The 19,052-nt window shown below is 47.6% G+C and overlaps 2 protein-coding genes; both read right to left on the reverse strand.

Moving 5' to 3' along the window:
- Positions 1-2,870: 2,870 nt before the first annotated feature.
- Positions 2,871-6,382, reverse strand: GSTUM_00004691001 (uncharacterized protein; the record flags this gene model as incomplete). XM_002836321.2 has 3 exons in its annotated part: positions 2,871-5,365; positions 5,433-5,838; positions 5,913-6,382. The coding sequence occupies 3 exons, from the start codon at positions 6,380-6,382 to the stop codon at positions 3,449-3,451; spliced, it is 2,793 nt and encodes a 930-aa protein (XP_002836367.1). The 3' UTR covers positions 2,871-3,448.
- Positions 6,383-11,909: 5,527 nt separating this feature from the next.
- Positions 11,910-13,925, reverse strand: GSTUM_00004693001 (uncharacterized protein; the record flags this gene model as incomplete). XM_002836322.2 has 2 exons in its annotated part: positions 11,910-13,708; positions 13,790-13,925. The coding sequence occupies 2 exons, from the start codon at positions 13,923-13,925 to the stop codon at positions 12,657-12,659; spliced, it is 1,188 nt and encodes a 395-aa protein (XP_002836368.1). The 3' UTR covers positions 11,910-12,656.
- Positions 13,926-19,052: the final 5,127 nt, after the last annotated feature.

The following is a 19,052-nucleotide window of genomic DNA, read 5'->3' on the forward strand; positions in this document are numbered from 1 at the left end:
CTGGATCGGCGAGAATAAATGCAATGGAGTGCCGAGACAGGCAAAGGGCCCAGGTGGAATGCAGTACTTGTACCTCCAACTCGTGGTGGGAGTTGGCGCAACCACTGGCTATGTCGTGCCTGTACAAGCATGCGGGTGTTTGTGTTGTCGGCTGGATTAATCCGAGGACTGAGACTTACACGGTACTGTACTCCACGAACGAGCGCCGTACCGCCGCCGCCCCTGCTCAACAATCTTAAACCCTTAATGCCAGCAAGGTATCATAGTACTGTACTGTACCTGTACCCCCCCCGTCTACCGGGCAACTCGAGTACCGGTATCTGCCACAGGCTCTATCATGCGTTCGAGATGTTCGCCATCCAGACCCAGACAAAGATTGGTTGGGTTGACCCTCCGCGTATCCCGCCCTCGCTTCTCCAAGCGGAGATCCGCAACGTCTCTCAGGGGGGAGGATGTCAGGAAAGAAAAAGATGGGCGGACGAGTATACCAGTAGTAGATCTCAGACATCAAGCATTCAATTGAACATACTCGTACACGCTCCCGTCCGACGTAATCCGACATGAAAAACGTACTGTACAGTAATACACGCATCGTACAAATAAATACCCACAGCGTCGCAAAACAGGATAGAACCTGCACGTACAGTATACCGCCGCTCATTTCCAGCCTCAGAATTCCTCCTCCTCCCTTCCACCCCCCCCCACCGCTCTGTCCGAGACGTCCGCATACACGAACGAACACATATTCACCACCACCACTCTCGGTAGTTTCTTTCCGTAGCGGAAAAAATAGAAAGAAAAAAGAAAAAAGAAAAAAGAAAAAAAAAAAAAAAAAACACCAAGTCAAAAAAAAAGGGGGTAAAGAAAAAAAAGGTCTTTATTTTCGAAAATAAAAATAAAAATAAAAATATCATCCCTTTTTTTTTATTTCATGCGTGGTGTGTACCGTGTAGAGTATGATACATGTAGGGGTACAAAGTGCACCACGATATTATGGATGGATCAACCCGGACGCCGACCACCTCGAAAAATCTATCATGTACCAGTACTTTACAAGTACTCGTACAGTAATCGACCTGCGGAAAATTCATTAACCCCGGCTCGCGCACTTTGGTATTACCGCAGGGAATGGGATAGGAAGGGGGAGGGGAGGAGGGGTTTCTCCGAGCTGCACGTGTTACGTCTTATTATTCCCAAAGGATAGAGGCTCAATTGGCATAGAAGAAAGCCAGAAGGGGAAGACAGAGAGAAAAAAACGAGTTATCTGCCGAGTGATGTCTTATGAGTATCCGCCACCCGGACAAAACAAGAATTACTTATTGCGCATTTTTTAATCTCTATTTTATTCCCTCGTTCACCTTTACACCTTTTTTTTTGTCAAACCTGTTTTCCAATGGATGATCGATGTGAAGGGGTATCATACCGCTAGGAAGGAGGAGGAGGGAGGGATATAAAGTTAAAAAGTGGCCGGGTAGGGTGGTGGTGGTGGTGGGCAAGTGTAGATTACCCGGCCGAACCAGGTCAAGGTGGGGTTTGCCCGGCGAGTTCTAAAGCTTCAATTCCTGTTTACACACTTCGGACACTTCTGCAACCCATCAGCGGTATTCCAAACAGAGCTTGTCCATCCTAACATTCCCTACCCCACCACTACAAGGACAATTCGAAGACGAAAAGAAAAAACCACACAGCCCCCCCTCCATTCTTCCCTCTCTCTCCCTCTCTCTTTTTCCTCTCTCTTTGTACCAATATCCCGTACGACCCCCCCTCCCTCTTCTGTCTTTCTTTCTTTCCTTCTTCCTTCCTTTCTTTCCCTTCCCTTCCCCCCGGGCCAACCGCAAAACAAAAAAATTGACCCGCCCGGTTGTTCTGTTTTTCCCCAATTCCCAAAAGGGGTTTTTTATTGATTGGAACGGGTGGACCACCCGCAAACCCATTTTTTTTAAAAAAAGGGGGGGGAGGGGGGTTTAAAATTACCAGTTTATCCCCCCCCCACCAGGGAACCCCCGTAATTCACTCGCCCCCTAAACAGAAAAAGCAGGACAATTTTCCCCCCAAAATTCGAAATTGGCCCAGCTACGGGCTCCCCTGGGGGCCTTTCGGGATATAATGGGTTTTCCCCCCGTGCGGGCAGAAAATATAAAAGTTTTGGGGGGATTAAAGGGGGCTTTTTTAGCCCTTTTTTTTTTTTATTTTTTTTTTTTTTTTTTTTCCCCTCCCCTCCCTTTCCCTCCCCTCCCCTTTATTTCGTTTCAGTTTTTTCCCTTTTTTTTTTTTTTTCCCCCCCCCCCCCCCCGGTATCATACTGGGTCCTATTTTATTCTATGGCTTCTTGGTCTCATGCCATGCCATGCTATATGCCATGCCATGCGTCGCGTTGCGTTGGACTGAACTGGACTGAACTGGACTGACTGTTGTGGTGGGGGTGGGTTAGATTGATGGCTGCAGGGAAGGTGCTCGGTGAACCTTTTGATCCTAATACCGGTACTGGCGGGGAATGATGGTGATTATGACTGAATGATGATGGCGATGGAAGGGGCTGTTCTTGTATAGGTACACCATTTTGGGCCTTCGCTTTGCTTTCATTCATTTATCCATTCTTTTTTGTCCGGGGAAACGGACCGAAGGCTTCGTGATGGATGAATGGAACGGATGGTTTCTTACTTTTTTTGTTTTTCTTTCTAATAACTGTTGCTACTGCCTGCTGCTACCAATATCACTTACACGTGGGGTCCCGGGGGGAAAGAAAAAGAAAAGAGGGAAAAAGAAAAAAAAGCAGAACATTGGAAACAATCCACATCAGTGAAAAAAGTAATTCAATGAGCGAAACGTAGATCGTAGGCTACGCGTTGGAAACTGAAGGTAACAACAATAAAAGTAAAAGAATGAAACGGATAAACAAGAAATATATCACATTCGTAAAAATAATGCCATCCCCCCCATCAAATACTAGTAAATAGAAGTTAACCTATATGCGAGAAGAGGATGGGAAACAACATCTCTTCTCTCCCAGAAAAATTACCCCCAAAATACCACCGTTCTATTTAAGGGGAGGGAACAGATGAAACAAAAAGACGTCGAAGAAATAGAGCCTCATGAAATATATAGAAACCGCCATTGTCAAGAGAGCAATCCAATGAGCCAAAGAACGGGGGAACAGAGCGGAAGCAACCCAGTCAGACCAGGTAACGGGTAAGAAAAATATACACTCAAAATCTCCACGAAAGACCACATATCCCCAGCCGGCCAACCACTCCAAACAAGCACAATTAACTACAGTGATACAAAAGTAAATCGGAATCCAGCCCCGTTATTTGCCTACTCAGGGAGTGAAAATCCAACCGAAAGAAAATCTCCTGACCTATAAGCGTCCTCTACGCCGCACAAAAGGAATTGGAAAAACACCTGTGTACAAGATATAAGAAATAAACCAGTCATGAAAACCACCGGATTAAAGAGACATCGTGAGCCATTCCCATTCCTGAGTACCTGAACCGTTGGTGGTTGGGGTAATGACGGCAGGAGCTATTGGGGTATGATGAGTCGTGTTGTGGAGGATTGAGGGGGTGGGCTGCAAGCTTGGTGGTATAGACTTGTCTTTCTTCTTGCTGCCATTAAGTGATTCATCCATGGTATCACCATCTTCACTGCCTTGAAACTGGTTATGAACCTTAGAATCCCTTCGTTGTCGCTTAGGTGCCGCAGCAAGTGGCCGTGAAACTGGGTTCTGTAAACCGTTCTTAGGGGGCGCTGCTGCGATCGGTATAACGTTTGACTTACTGCCTTGCCCAGAGGTGCCCATCGTTTGAATATTTGTCGGAGTGCTAACGTTGGAGCCATTGGATAACCCAGATGGAGGTGATTCAGACCCGGCAAGGCTCTTGGATTGAGTTGAAATGGGTGTTGTCACCGGGGTCTGTACTAGAGAGTTTTTCCGTCCAGTCTTCTTCGAAGACCGAGTTGATGCACTTCCCCCTACAGGTAATGAGCTGCCACTGCCTCGATTGCGCTTTTTGATAACATCTGTCTTCAAAGATAGCGGGCGCACTACGCCGTGTAACTTGAGGAATAGTCCACACGCGTTGCAAAGTGGGTGTCCCTCAGGATTTCTCCTCCATAAGGGCGTGGTTTGAGTGAAGCAATTTGTACAGGTAGTCGGCAAAGCGTTTGCACCACCTGCGGCTCCATTCTTTTGGCCGTCTGGTGTCGCAGGTCGGGACGGCTCCGCAGAGCTAAATCCAGATTCTGGTGGTGTATTCGGGCTAGACTGGGCTCTTTGGCTCATGGATGATAAAGCTAGCTGAGGGGCATTCGGTGCCGAACTCGTGCGGGCGATCTTCTGTCTTCGGGCTCCATTCGGATCCTGCACCCGGTTCCGCATGTCGCTCACCGAAGCGGTGATTGAATGCGACCGGCTATGGTTCCCACTACTAACGTTCCATTCCTGGGGGGAAGGGGCAGTCTCAGCTCCTCCAATCCTAACGGTCTTTTGTCCCCCAGGGAATCGCCCATTGGCATACCGAGGATTCTGCCCCGGTGCACCGCTTCGCCCCCATTCTCCTCCGAATGGTTGGATACCTGAATGCATATCCATGGAGTGATCGTCCATAGAACCTAAATCTGTCTGAATTTGCATACGGTCGAGTTCGTTACCCTCGTCCTCGTAGTCCGAATCAGCCCCAAAAGAAAAAATATTTTCATTTCTCGCCCCGGTAGATCCGGAAGACTTCGTGAGGCTGAAATCCGCCCTCAAGACCTGGGATGGGTTCACATGTTGAAACCCACTATACCCTCTAGGCGACGGGAACCCTGAATGTGGAGCCGAAGGGTTGGCACTAAGAACAGGATCGTGATAGTAGTAGTCACTGGAAGCAAGGCTATTGGGCAGAGTGCTATTACGAGAGCTGTGCCCGAAACCAGGTATGGGGTGGCCTTGCACCCGGCTTTCCAGGTTTACTTGGTCAAAGAAATTGCTGCCATGGCTTTCGGTGAGAGGGTGTGGGGTAGATACAACTGATTGATTGGCTGAAGCCGGTGGTGAATAAAAATCATTCGAGGCTACAGAGGATGCAATCGCTGTATTGTTGTACATACTCGACGAGAAAGGGCCGGTTGTGAGAAGCGGCGAATGTACCGGAGAGAACGTAAAGTTGTTCTGGTACGGTCCAGCAGAGGTGAGGTACTCATTAGAATCGACAGAGGTGTCGAGCGAAAACGGATGGGACTGGGATTGGGAAAGGGAGAATGAATGGCTATCATGATCCAGCCGATAGTCCCCAAGCTCAGTATCCGGGTCAGGATCGTTAGGGATCATGATACCGGTGACAGGTGGAACATGTGGGGAGAAGTCAGCGGGCCGCTTTGGTGGCTACGGGAAGGAAGAAAAGTTCAGTCAGTCAGTGCCTTTATATACTCTTCAAGGGTAACCCTCTTACCCGACGTTCATCCACACTGGTTTTCCGTATCCTACGCTTAACATAGTCAAACTCTCCACGATTAGTATCAAAGTGACGTTGGGGAGCCGAGGCGGGAGGCAAGTGGGCGTTAATCATCAGTTCCTTCTCACGGCTTCCTTTTATTGGGATCGCAGAAGCCGTAGCGTGAGAGGACGTGAGAAGGTTGTCACTGCTTGGAGAATGTGCGATCCCACAACTCGATACTCCTCCGGGGGAGCCAACCATAGATGAAGGTGAGGTAAAGGTCAGATCCTCCATAAACATGGAGTCAGACTCTGATAGGGTACTGTACTGTGCACTGGCGGATGAAGCAGGTTTGCTATTTGTTGACCGAGCTGCGGCAGATATTCCCCCAATTTTGCCGTATGATGCGTCTTTCGCCGCTCTGCTTTGACCACATCAGACTTGAGTTCAATGATGCAATGCAGTGAAACATAATCCGTGACGGCCAAAACTTACCGGGCTTGCATCTGTTCCTTTCGTAATGTCATTGCCATCATTCTCCAGGTCAAATTCTCCATACGCTCCGCGTTTGGGAGCACGTTCTTTTGTTTGCTATACAATTTCCATACTTGAGTTGCCAGGGGGTCCTTTTTTTGCATGTCCTCCGGAGACTCTTCGGGTATCTTGTGGACACGGCCGAGGCGCTCGAAGGAGCCACTGAGAAGCTCCTTCCGAGCAAAATACTGCGCTGTAGAAAGGTCCAGATTGACTGTTGTACTGTCGCTAGAATTCTCCCGAGACGAACCGGTTTTTGACGTGGAATCTGGGATGTTTTGTGGAGAAGGTATTGACTGTTGTCGGCGAAAATGCGGAGAAGCTGTAGAACTGGCGGTCGAAGCAGCAAAACCAATCTGGTGCGAATTCGAATGCAACAAAGGCTCCCTAGTGGCACTCACACCCACTCCCCCACGTTCATTGAAAGCCATGTTCACCCACAGAATTCGCAAAGAGATGCGGCAGCCCCAGAATTCTGTTTTGTTTTTTTTCCTTTCTTTCCTTTTTTTCACTTTCCTTTTTCCCTTATGGTAGGAGGGGCAGGTGGAAATGGAGTGGTTGTGGAAATGGGAAGATGGAAAGGCAACAATATGTGACGCAGGCGGTGTCACGAAACAGAAAGCCCGACGCTGACCGCTAGGAGAAGTTTTGCGGGATGGCCGCAGTTGAAGTGTGGTGGGGGGAACTCTGTGTGTGGTGCAGGGGACGAATGAAGAAGAGTCCTGAGTACCCTGTCTGGGTCTATTCACCACTTCCCACCGTGCTACCGCGATCTGTTTGGAGAGTACCGGTAGACAGAGGTCAAGGTATGAATCTTGCGCACTTCTAAAAGATGCAAGTTTGGCCGTCGCAAGATGCACCGAGACGACTGTGCACAACCGTAGCAATCAATAGAGAACCTAGCAGCCGAGCGAGAGAGGGTGGTGTGCGTATGGATTTGGACCAAGGGTTGCAAAGCAGGGTGAAGAGTACTGTATGGAGGGTGAGGGTGGTGCCAATATCAGACCCCCGCGGCGGCGGTTCTGACCCAAAGCACACCGCCTTTCCGCGGCTTCGTTTTCTGAATTTCCTATTTATTTTGCACTCCTGCCGAACCAAACGTCAATTACCGTATTAAAGGGCGGTGGCCGAAGGGATAGAAGATTAATAGGTCGAGAACACACTGCCTATGGTACCCGTTTCTTTATTGCTTGTTCGTCGGTTGCAGCTCTGTTACCGAGATAAGCGACCGTAAATAGATGACCAAGTCGCAGGGGAGCAGAGCGCGGGGGTCACCATACGCACACATGCAATTTTTTGGGGGGGGAATAATTCTGGCCACAGAAAGTCTTAAAAGAGTAAGTACGGTTGAAATATAAGACTGGATTTGCAAGGCAACGATATTAAAAAAAAAAAAAAAAAAAAAAAAGGGAAAAAAGGGAAAAAACAAAAGAGGACCCTTCTCCAACAATAACCAGGAAGGCAGGAACGCACCGACTGGGATGGTCAGAGGGGGAAAGAGGGAGGGGTAGGATTATTGAATTGTAAGGGCAAAGAAGGCGTGAAAGAAATATTCTAAAGTAGCAGAATACAGAATGGCTTCGAGGCGTGCAGGACATGGGAAGCCTACCCAAAAAGCCGGAAGGAGGAAATAATATCTCCAATGGAGGAGGGGGTGGCCGACAAACTGGACTGAGGTCGAAGCTGGGCTCGCCCTCGAGCAGTGACGAATCTCTCTGGGTGTGGAATGGGGGAGGAGACTCTCTCACAGACAACCCCCGCTTGTCTTACCGTCGACGGTTTCGCCGCAAATTGAACCCCTGGGAACAGCGGACAGAACCTACCACTTCCCTCAAATGTTCCGGTCCAAAAAAGTCAAGACCTGGATTTCAAAACTCTCAAGCCGAGCTTGCACAGTAGGGCAGAATTCAACGCTTATTTTCGTCGGGTGTTAAGGGGGGGGTAAGAAGGGAATAATCGTAAACTCTGATGATGAACAGTGGAAATGGTCAAAAGGTCGACGACGGGCAATTCGGTTGTTGTCTAGGTGTGGTGGGTACTGTTGGCGTGCGATCACAAGCCAAAAAAAGGAGGGGAGGGGAAAGATGGAACTTTAGAGCGAGAGTGGAGAGAGACACGCAAAAATTCCACAACAATGAATTGAGAAGAAGAAAATAAAGCTAATTATCGACACTCTAACTCTGGCTGTGGACGGACTGCTACATCTAGAAGCGATACCACTACCCGACAGACGGCTAGCCACACATATCTGCAAGCCCGTGGTAAAAATCCGAAAGCCACTGCTCGAAGCTCTCGCTCTCCAGTGGTCCAGTCACTGCGGACACAACGGACACACTTACGGTATTTACCCCCTCCCCCCTCCAACATAATCCGGCAAGTGTTGTGCTGTGTCCTTTCTCAGTCGAATTGGAAAACGCCTGCTACACTCTGCATCATCTCTGCACAGTTCAACAACAATTATCATACACCTTCCCTTCCTCCACCACTCTACTCCACCACCATCCACCCCCTCCCGTTCTCCCTTTTTTTCTCTCTCTCTACTTTTTACTCGAAGAGGAGTATTGAGCTCATAATATGTTATTCGCACTAAGCGGGAATACGGAGTATCGGGTTTCTGACCGTTGGAGCGGCCGCGCATGGGGAAAAGGGAATCGTTGTAACGAGCGAGCCGGCAAGTGTCCTCACTATGTTCCAGTACTTGTACTGTACTCGAGTAGGCTGTCGCTCGCCTGCAATAGGGGATGTGGCTCGCAATTACGACGCCACGCTTGATCCGAACGCCGACAATGAGCTTCCTTATAATAGCGACGGACAGAGAATCATTGACAGAGACAAGGCACTAGTTCACAACCGTGAGGGAGCAGCTCCATCAACACCATCGCTCCCATCGGATTCGCCCTAGACCCCTGCGCAGCAACATGCAGGCGCAAAAAATCCTAAGTTCTTCGAGAGACACACATTGTGGTCGAAAAGCAATGTTCGTACGGTCCGTTTAGATGGCTAATCGTCGGTCGGTGCCCTCCGTCTTTGATGCGTCCCATTCCCAGCATTATTCTGACCATTTCTCTCGCTTTTTTTTTTCTCTTTTACCTGACTCACGCCTCCACGCCTCTACCCCCGTTGCAAGGAGCGCTCCCCGCTCAGTTAAACCCCCCACGTTCATAACCCTTAAATGCAATTTCATGATTTGCCACACCACCATTCTTCCAATGTGGAGGGGGGGTACGGTATTTTAACCGCCCCTTGTTGAAAATCCACTGTGTCCCTGTCGTCAGAGTGCTTGTCTGGATTAGCGTGGGGGAAACACCTTCAATCACGCGTTGGCTAAGCGCCAAGAAGAGAGAGGAGCTGTGAAAACACCAAAAATGAAATCACAAAAACCGACATTATGGGAATGATGCAACAAAGTTGTGTAAACCTGAGAATTTCGGCCGGCATCAGTAGGAAGGAGCAAAATATCATATCCAGAACAAGGCACTGTATATTCGAAAGAAGTAGGTAAGATGGGTAAATTTCCGTTTCGCTAACAGCCCTGGAACATTATTAATTCTGCAAGTGATGTTTCGTGCAGAAAATATTCACCCAGCTACTGGGCTCTGCTTCCATTTGTTTTTTCTTTTCTTTTTTCAAACCTGGATTTTTCCGTGACAGCTCCTCACATGAAGACTGCAATGCAAACAAGCCCTCCAGGAAACACCACTCAGTCAGAGATTTAGGGGTGTCCATCTAGCGAACGAACTAGAGTACGGTATGGTATTGATGCCCTAGGTTGCGACCAAGATGGTCTCTGTCGCGAGTATGCTAGTGTCATGCAACCTAGTAGGTGATGGAAAATTTCAGCCATGCCTGAGCCAAGTGGTTCGATTCTTAACCCGTTGCGATGTTGGTTCGCAATAGAGTCGGAAAAATACGGAGGGGTAATTAAGCGATAGTCCACCTCCTCCGGATGTGGATTCTGCGATTGGAGAGATCTAGGCGGTGAAAGAAAGAAGGAGAAGTCAAGTGGTATGGCTAGGAGCAACAGTACATGGTGGCACTCCAGCTATTTCCTCCGAAAAGCAGGTCTTCTTAGAGGGGTGCTGACAGCGATGATCAATTGGCCCAAAGGCAATTTTCGACTCGTTCCAAAAGAACACCGTCCTCATCCTGGACAAGACGGGGAAACACGGATGAACTATTTTTCCGGACTTCAAGTCCAGAAGGCGGATTTGCGCAAAGCCACAAAGAAGGCACCACCACTATGGTGAATGAGAGTTCAAAGGTTGAAGACGATGCCGCGTCTGGGAAGTATGGGACATATAAAGGGTTGGCTTGTTATGGGCGAGCTTTAGACGAATGACGTGAGGTTTACTAGCGGCGAAAATCGTTGGTCATAAGATCTGGTGGTGATTCGTGAAGCACGGGAGTTAAGGGTTGCTGCAGGCACCAAAATAAGCATAAAGAAGCTGTGGGTTCGGCGGGATGCACACGACGAGGCACTATACCGCACATAAATGTGGAGCAGGATTGGTTCGAGCGGATATCTGGGCGACGGGTGGAGGAAGCAATGATCGAAGGAGGCAGGAGAAGTTTATAAAAGGCACGAAACAAGAGGGAAACCCTGAGAAGAGTTATCGGGGGGTGGTTGTATCATCGCTGAGAATCGTGTTCCCGTCGGTGTAAAGGATTCGCAAGTGCGAAGGGCAATTACGCGACGATAGGAAAAAACAGAGGTGCAAGAGATCGATATCGGGTCCAAAGAAATGAGAAGAAAAAAAGAAAAAAAATGATAAAGGAAAATTACTGGCACAGAAACCAGTAAACGGATAGTACTCGGTACGCGGGAGTAGCAAAGAAAAGGAAAAAGGGTTTCACATCGTCAGGACTCACGAAAAGGGATGGGAAAGGGAGGGAAAGAGAGAAGGAGAGGAAAACAGCTGCAAGAAGTAAGTTGTTTTTTCCTTTTTTTTTTTAAAAAAAAAGGGGGGGGGAGGAAACTATCAATCATTCAATAAATGTGGGAAAGGAGGAACACAAGTACAAAAAAATCGAGCACTTTTCTACCGTACTGCTTGTATCGCCGACGGACGAAACCGAGACAGCACCTCTCTCCTAAAGAGAAATTTAATCGTGAAAGGAGAATTTTTCCTATCATGCGCACAGATATACGTTGTGTTGTATCGCGTCGCGGTGTCAGTATCTCTGAAGGGGCTGAAAAACCGTTGGCAGCGTTCTCCCTATCGCAGCTGACGTTTACGAATCATATCTTCGAGGGGGATCTTTCTATTTCTGAATCTGGAGGGCATGGAGAAAGATAAGGTGCAGCAGGGTACCTTTCTGGGGAATGACCCTTGCTCCCCCCCCCGCAGAGGAAGAGAGAGGCATTGTACGAGTAGATGCCAGATTGAGAAACATTTCCTAGTTGCATCAATGACAATTGCTGGGGGAAAATTATGTGGTCACAGGCCCACGACGACACAAGGCAGCAGAGATCGAGAGATTCTATCCCGCCTCCTACTTGGCTGGCCTCTCGTGTTGGTAATCATTTATAGCCCTTGCGCTCTTTTATCTGCTTGCTTGCTTCACGTCAAGGGTTCTGTCTGAACCGATTCGTTACCGTTTAACGGGGTGACAGCGGTGCACAGTGATTCGATGGAAATTGCTGCTGTATTTCTCTCTTATCTGATATGTTTCCCGTCTGGTTTCAGGCCCTGAAATACCATAGGCACAGTGCAACATATTCCTCAAATAGATCCAAATCCCAGCGCCTTCTCTTAATTACAATATTTTGCGCAGTGAAGTTGAAAGTTTTCATCCTGTCCCCCCCCTCTAATGAAAAGGGAGGATGAAGACTATCGGGCTCGTGACTCCGGGCCCAAAGATATCTGACCAGAGACGAATAAGGAAAATTGTGGGTGTTGGGAAAAAAGAAAGAAAAGAAAAAAAACAGGAAAAAGAAATGATAAATTTCACGAAAAGGAAACGAGAACGCCAATTCTAGCCTTATTATACAAAATGAATGTGAAGTAAAATCGAAGAAAAATGAAATCCAACTGTACTCCTCTGACATATGTATCGCAACACTCCATATTCTGCTCCGGTGATGCAAAGTTTCTTTTCTGATTGAACAGGGCGAGAAAAAAAAAAGATATAAAAAAAAAGTGTTAATAATTGATCGCCATTCCTTAAACCGAGCCTTATACTAACAAATGAAACAAAAGTAATCAGAAAAAAAAAAAAAAAAACCCCTTGAGTAAAATGTACTGAGGAGAACGTGTGGGTATATGGGGCATTAGATTTTTGCCTGAAACGACTGCATAACATGATAGTGGTATACGTGGGAACAGTAAAGTAGATGTATCCCAAGTTTGAAAAAGGCTTCAAAGAGAATCCAATACGTAGGGTACGGTATACCAAAGCTCGAAATGCGCAGGCAAAATAAAAAAACAGGACCACGAATAAAGCAGCTCCCCTGCAGACACGCCCCGCTAGCAGGCGGGACCCATGTTTTTTTTAGGAAGAAAAAAGTGTTGCTGTAGATGACAAGCGAAAATAGCGACTGATCCCTCGGGGCTTCCATGCCCATTCGACAGGATACCGGATTTTTTTTATTTTGTTGTTTGTTTGTTTTACATTCCTGAAGAGGCGCGGATGGGAAGGATGAAAGTGCGTGATAACGATTTTGTAGTCTCCAGCAAAAACGAGATACCACGAATTACTTCTCCCCTAGTGGTGATCAAGACCCAATTCTTGATCAGGTTTGACGATGGGTCCCGCGTGCTGACCTGGGTGAGCAAGTTGGTGAAAATCGCCATTCATCGAATACCCGTCCTCCACGGGAAACAAATATGGTACATCAGTAGCCACACCATCCTCCTCCTTCGCCACGCTCTCTGTGTCAAAATGGATCCCATTCGACGTCTGGTCTACCCACTGAGCCATATTATAACGTTGTCCATAACCCGATTCCCCTGGAGCGCCGAACTGTGATGCCTCAGAAATGGATGCTGTCAAGGGTGGCGTAGGAGCACTCGCCGAACGCGAATCCAGTACGACGCCAAATTCCGCCGCCTCCGGTGAATGGGTAGTCGGATAACTAAAGACGCTCCCCATACCCTGATCAATGGACCCCATTCGAGATGGCCCCTGGGAATATATCCTGCCATCGTAGCTATCCAAAGATTCGGGTGTAGTAAGGGAAGCCATACTGCTCATGTTGTGAAGAGGGTGCTGCGGGTAATGAGCTCCACAGATTGGAGGCGAATTCAATCGGTAATATATCCCCGACAGGTCCTCGTAACTATGCTGATCGACGCAGCCCAGCATATCTGGTTGAAAAGACTCCACCCACTGAGGAACGCCCACAAATATCTCTTCTGTTCCCGAATTCAATTGAGCCATACTAGGGCGACGGGATACTGACGCAGATTGAGAAATTGGTATTCGAGGTGGGAGCCCTGTATCTCGATTTGGTTGATAATTATCCCCGAAGTTCGACATCGGTTGATCGGATGTGGGAGTTACGGGAACCGATTCAGGATACTCGTTGGGGTTCTGGTGTATCTGCCCCTCGCCAAATACCGGAGATGGAGAGGATCCCGCGGAACCACCATCATTATTGTTTGGGGTGTCCAGCTTCGGCGGAGACTTATGCCGCCGATCTGTATTCTCCACGGGGTAGAAGTTGCAATCCTTTTTTAAACGAATGCAGTTGGAACAACGACCGCTAGGGTCGTCCTTCGCAGCTATACAACGTATCTTTCGACGTCTGCAATGCCCTATGCCAACGAAAACAGTTCATAATCAGCAATTGAGTTGAGCCGATGATCAACACCATCATGTCTACACGTAGAACATACCACAAGCAACTGAAATTCGATGGTAGCCAAGTTTATTGCGTCGTTTATCAGTTGAATAGGATCCACCGGCCGCCTGTATAGAGGCATCCTCCCTCACATTGGGAGTGGAAAGCGAGCGTTTTACCGACTGGGGCATTTTTGTCATTTCTGTAAGAGAGCGTGATTTGGGCGAACGGCCCTGTAGAAAACCGGGGCCAAAGTTTGGGGAGCTGGGGAGTTGAAATACTACAGGCTGGGTTAGGGTTTGTAAGGGTTTTTTTCCTTTTCCCATCAAGTGGCCTGCTGTGTAAACCAGTCTGTATGGAGGGGAATAAAGAGAGAAAGTGAAGAGGTGAGCGAGTGTGTGGGTGAAGAGTCCCTGGGGGGGGGGTGAGTCCCGATCTCCTTTTTTGTGGTGGTAACTAGAGATCTCACCTCGCCTCTGTTTGGCTGGGTGCGAGAGTTCGTGCTGCCCGCAGCGCCCCAGCTACTTTTAAGACTTTGAATGATGGTGCGTGCAGCAATAGCACGAGATGCGGCTATCTGATAACAAATTCCCCGTGGGCCCCGGACGAGTATTCCTTGACTGAATACTCGGCTCTGGCTACCTAGAGATCGTTGAGTAGCACTACCTACTTCGGAGGAATGGTGTTAAAAAGAGTGTGGTGGTGGATGCTGAGGAAAAAGTGTGGTTGGATTGAAGGAACAGTCGCGGTCTTCACAATGGAGTATTTCTCAGTAGCACGGTAGTGTGAAACTTCAACCCTTCGACTTTTTGCACCTACAAGTACACGAAGTAACTTTAAAAGGATTAAGCACAACGAGGATGGCTGGAGTGTTCGAGCTTTTTTTTCTTTTCTTTTCTTCTTCTTCTTCTTCTTCCTGACACGCACCCAGGCACACCTTCTCGACGAGGAGAGAAAAAAAAGATGAGAGAAAGAGTTCCCCAATGAACTAGCCCACCGACTAGATCCACCGGCAAATCCAAGAAGGGATGTGGCTACGGTAATAGTCAACAACCATGGGACAGGGTAGGGAAGGGGGAAGAGAAAGAGGGAAAAAAAAAACCCCTACCGCTGAAGAAAAGACGTCAATTTCCTGTTCGGAAATCTAGAGTGGGGAAGCCCAGACGAAAAAGATTGCCCATGATAGTGAGAAAAAATAAATAAAGTGGACACAAGTCGTTGAAAAGTGTAGACTGCAGCTTGAGCTACACTAGCAAACTTCTTCCATCCACCAATTGTGATCAATTGACGCTCGGTGCCTTTGCTCCTGTCTCTGTTACGTTTCTGTTTCGGTACCTGAGCTTTATTTCCAGCTTGGCCTATTATCTTTTTCCCTCTTTCTTCTCTCTTACTCTCTTACTGTCTTTCCTGACCTTAGATACTTGATCATCTGTCATGTGTATCTGACTGTTTGCCTGTTGTTGAGCCCTACCCAGTAGCATACCAGCACCCTACTGAATGCTTGCGATCTTAGCCGTTCATTGCCACCAGCTCATTAACTCTACAGCTCATTATCTAATAACAACATGCTAGTATGGTAACGCTACAAGTTCTATCATAGTACATAATATTATTATTTAACTGCCCTCTCTACCGGTGCTCACCTCAATTCAAGCACAGTAACACACCTTCACCTCATCTCTTCTCCTTCCTCCTCACCCTTCTCTCCATCACTTCTTACTAAGTTAACACTAACATATTCGCCTACGCCCCTCCCATTTCCTGCAGACACAGGTGCAGTACTCGCATGGCATCAATATCGGATACTGCCTCCTCGAGACTGCGACCTCCGTGCGGACGGACAATTTACTTCGTCTCCTGATTCATGCTTGTTTCAATATAATAGCGCAAAGGGGAAAAAAGGAAAATACCATAAAATAAACAATAAATAATAAATAAATGAAGAATCAATTACAAGTGAAAGATTAAATTAATAGATTCAATCACAAAACCCCTTATACAATTCAAGAAAAATAAATAACAATCGAGTCAGGTTAATAATAAACAGCAATACACAACATCTCTCCACGGCCAACAAAGACGCGTCGCGAAGACCAACGATGTCCTCGCTGCAGGCACTATTCCGTAAGTAGGACGGCTGTGCGAGGGCAACATAGCTCGGATGGCGAACACCTGCCCATTGCAGCCAATGGGAACCGGGGAATGGGTATGGTGCCCCGCGGCTGCAGCCAAGCAGTTTCACGGCAATTTTCCTCTGTGGACTGGGCAAATTGGGGGAGAGGGGACGAGGGGACGAGGGGACGAGGGGACGAGGGGACGAGGGGACGAGGGGACGAGGGGGTAAGGGGGGGGTAAGTAAGAAGAATGGTTGTCCCCTTGCTCATCCCACTTCATCGTTCATATTCGTGGTGTCTACTCTACATACAGTATCATGAGGACTGCCTAATGACTCCGGCAGTCTGGTCCCTTCAAGCGGTGTGTGTGGGATATTTGGCTCTCGTTATTCCCGTATGGTTGGTTCCTAACCCACCACTCCCCCCTCCCCCTGGTCCAGTACATTGTCATGAAATGTATGTATGTGTGTGTATGAACGCATGTACGAGTACATGTATGTGTATGTATGTCTACCGTACGTTCTCGCTCAATTCATCATGAAGCATTGATGTTTGTATACACCTACATGCGACACCTATCATGCTAGGCGTTCAACTCTGTTCCTGGCTTTTCGGGACTGCCTAGCCACCAACGACAGGTGGAGCCTCTGTGGAGGCTGTCAGGGCATCTAATTTTTTTGTGCTGCCTATCCTTCCAAGCCCACACCACAACCTACCATCTACACCCACCTTCAATTGTTTTTCCCCCCCAAACATGCCATAGCGAATACCGATGAATCGGTTGGCGGGGTTCCTCAGCCTGTCAATGGTGTGGCGGATGCAGTCTCACAATTTCCAAGTTCATAAGAGGCCTGCTTTTCTTAGCGGGATGGGGTGAAGCGAGAAGAGAAAAAAGAAAATACAGCAGGGGAATAAGAGAAGAAGAAAAGCAAAAAAAAGACGATATAATGAGGAAAAAGAGAGGCAGAAGGGAAAAATAATAAAAAATAAAAAAAAGAGGAAAAGAAAAAAAAAATCGACAAAAAGAAAATACTCGAGTAACAGAAGCAGATCGAGGCCTCGACCAATAATCGAATTTCAATAAACCCCCTTTCTAATACCTTGCGAACCAACGAACATCCGACGCTATCGCCTCACCGAAAAAGAACCATCAACTTTCGCAGATGACGCCTGCCCGCAGTCTCTCTCTCGAGGGGGGACTTGAAGAAGAAAAGAAAAAAAAAAGAGCTGAACGACCCAGCATTAGACAGTTCAATTCGGACGCTATGCTAAAACGAGGCTAATACAGTACGGTATTTAAAAAGCTCCAACAAAAATAAAGCCTCAAAATCTGGAACACCACTGCTGTAGATCACCATCTTAAACGCAGACGTTTCCAAACAGAAGTCAAGTTCAACTCCCCCAAAACACGCATCGTCCGCGTCGAGTCTCACCTTCTGAGCATGCGCAACTAGCTACTCGAGGACAATTGATCAAACACATACGGTACCGTACCGTGCTATCTTCGAAAAGATCTGTCCTCGTGGCCAGTGGGTGGCTCTCTCTGTGATCTTTTTCGGGAGATTTGCCCAGCTATCAGAATATATAAATACCTTTCGACAGATATCATTTTGGCCCGGAGATAACGTACGGCAGTGGGGAATATATGTGCTGGAAGATTACTCAGATAGGGTGCGGTCGCCGTCCGGTACCGTAACTCAGGGAGAAAAGCCTCAGAGTCGAGCTTAAAATGATGCTTGTGCTTTCCTTTCATCCACGCCCGGCAGAGATATTGCCGAAAGAAACGATTGATGTCTGTAAGACTTCGGCATTACGGTGATGGCGCCAGCTGATGAATGTTTCAACAGTGGGGGAATCGGGAAAAAAAAAACTATATAGACAAAATATTATTAGGCGGCCGGCCGGCCCAAAATTGATTCAACGCAGCTGATGTGCACAAACATTTCACCGTCCGTCCAAAGATATCTCATTATTGAGTGCTCAAATAATATTGAATTTTGTTTTACGTTTTTCACTGCATTTCGCATTTTTTACACGACATCTTGTTTCCTTTTCAGCATCCCCCCCCCCCCAACGGAAAGATCCGAATGGCTTCGGTCTCCTTATTTTTCTTCAAAGGTGATACAGCAGATCAGAACATAAAGTGAGACAGATGAAAAATCCCACCAATTGAAAACCCTACGCCTCTCCTATTCTTTATTTGAAGGGCCTTTCCGAGCGTATCGATCAAATGAATAAGCTAGTTTCCTTTCCTCCTTTGCACGGAGAAAATGGTTTTAATTTTCGCAGAACTGAAGGGGTGGAGCGATAAATGATGGGAGGACGATATGCATCTAGCCTAAGTTAAGGCTCGTTTTTTTTATCTTCCTTTCCTCCTCCTGCTCTCGTTCAACTTCCCCTTTGCCCCCTACGAGTACGAGTACATTTTATCCTTAATCCTGCTACGGCCTTTTCTGTGCAAGCAACCGTCGAGATAAAGGACGCCTCTCCGCTTAACAATTACTTTTTTCCAAGACCGGAGTAAGACTGTGGAATACAATTGCCGGCGTAAACCGTGTACCCTCGAAGCATTTACCGGCATCCTCGCAGCGCATCGGGAACCGAAGATCGCACCCCAAGAAAACCTTTTTTTTTTTTTTTTCTCCTTTCCCCGAAACCTGGAAAGATTTGCGAAATGTTAGAACTTCAATCACTCTCCTACCCCCCCCCCCCACTCTCTCAAACCCCCCTTTCCTCCCCCTCTCAAGTTCGAGGTATTCCCCCACCTATCGGGGATTACTTTCCCTGATGGACAACGATGGACGAACGAAAAAAAAGTAGTCTAAAACCCTCTGCCCTAATTGTTTGACAGATGTTCATGCACCTGAGGGCCAAGCGAAGCCAGTTGGACGTGCAGTTTGAAAAGAAAAGAGAAGAGAAGAGAAGAAAAAAGGAAAGGGTGGCCAGGATATCGTCCAAGCAATCCATGCTTTTCCCTATCCCACTCATAGTCGTGGCGGTCAAGGGTGGCTTACCAGCAGTATCGACGAGGGCAAAATTCAAGCCTGCGCTTGGTTCGATTCTCCCCAAGAGTCTCCTACTTGGAGATTTCCAGACCATTCCGTTTCAGGGGCTGGAATACTCCTCAAGTAAAAGAAGACCAACCTCCCAGTAATTAGTTTTAGGAATTGCTAATCAAAACTTATACGAGAAAGGACTAGGGGG

This window comes from Tuber melanosporum (genome assembly GCF_000151645.1).
Source record: "Tuber melanosporum whole genome shotgun sequence assembly, scaffold_14, strain Mel28".
NCBI classification, from domain to species: Eukaryota; Fungi; Ascomycota; class Pezizomycetes; order Pezizales; family Tuberaceae; genus Tuber; species Tuber melanosporum.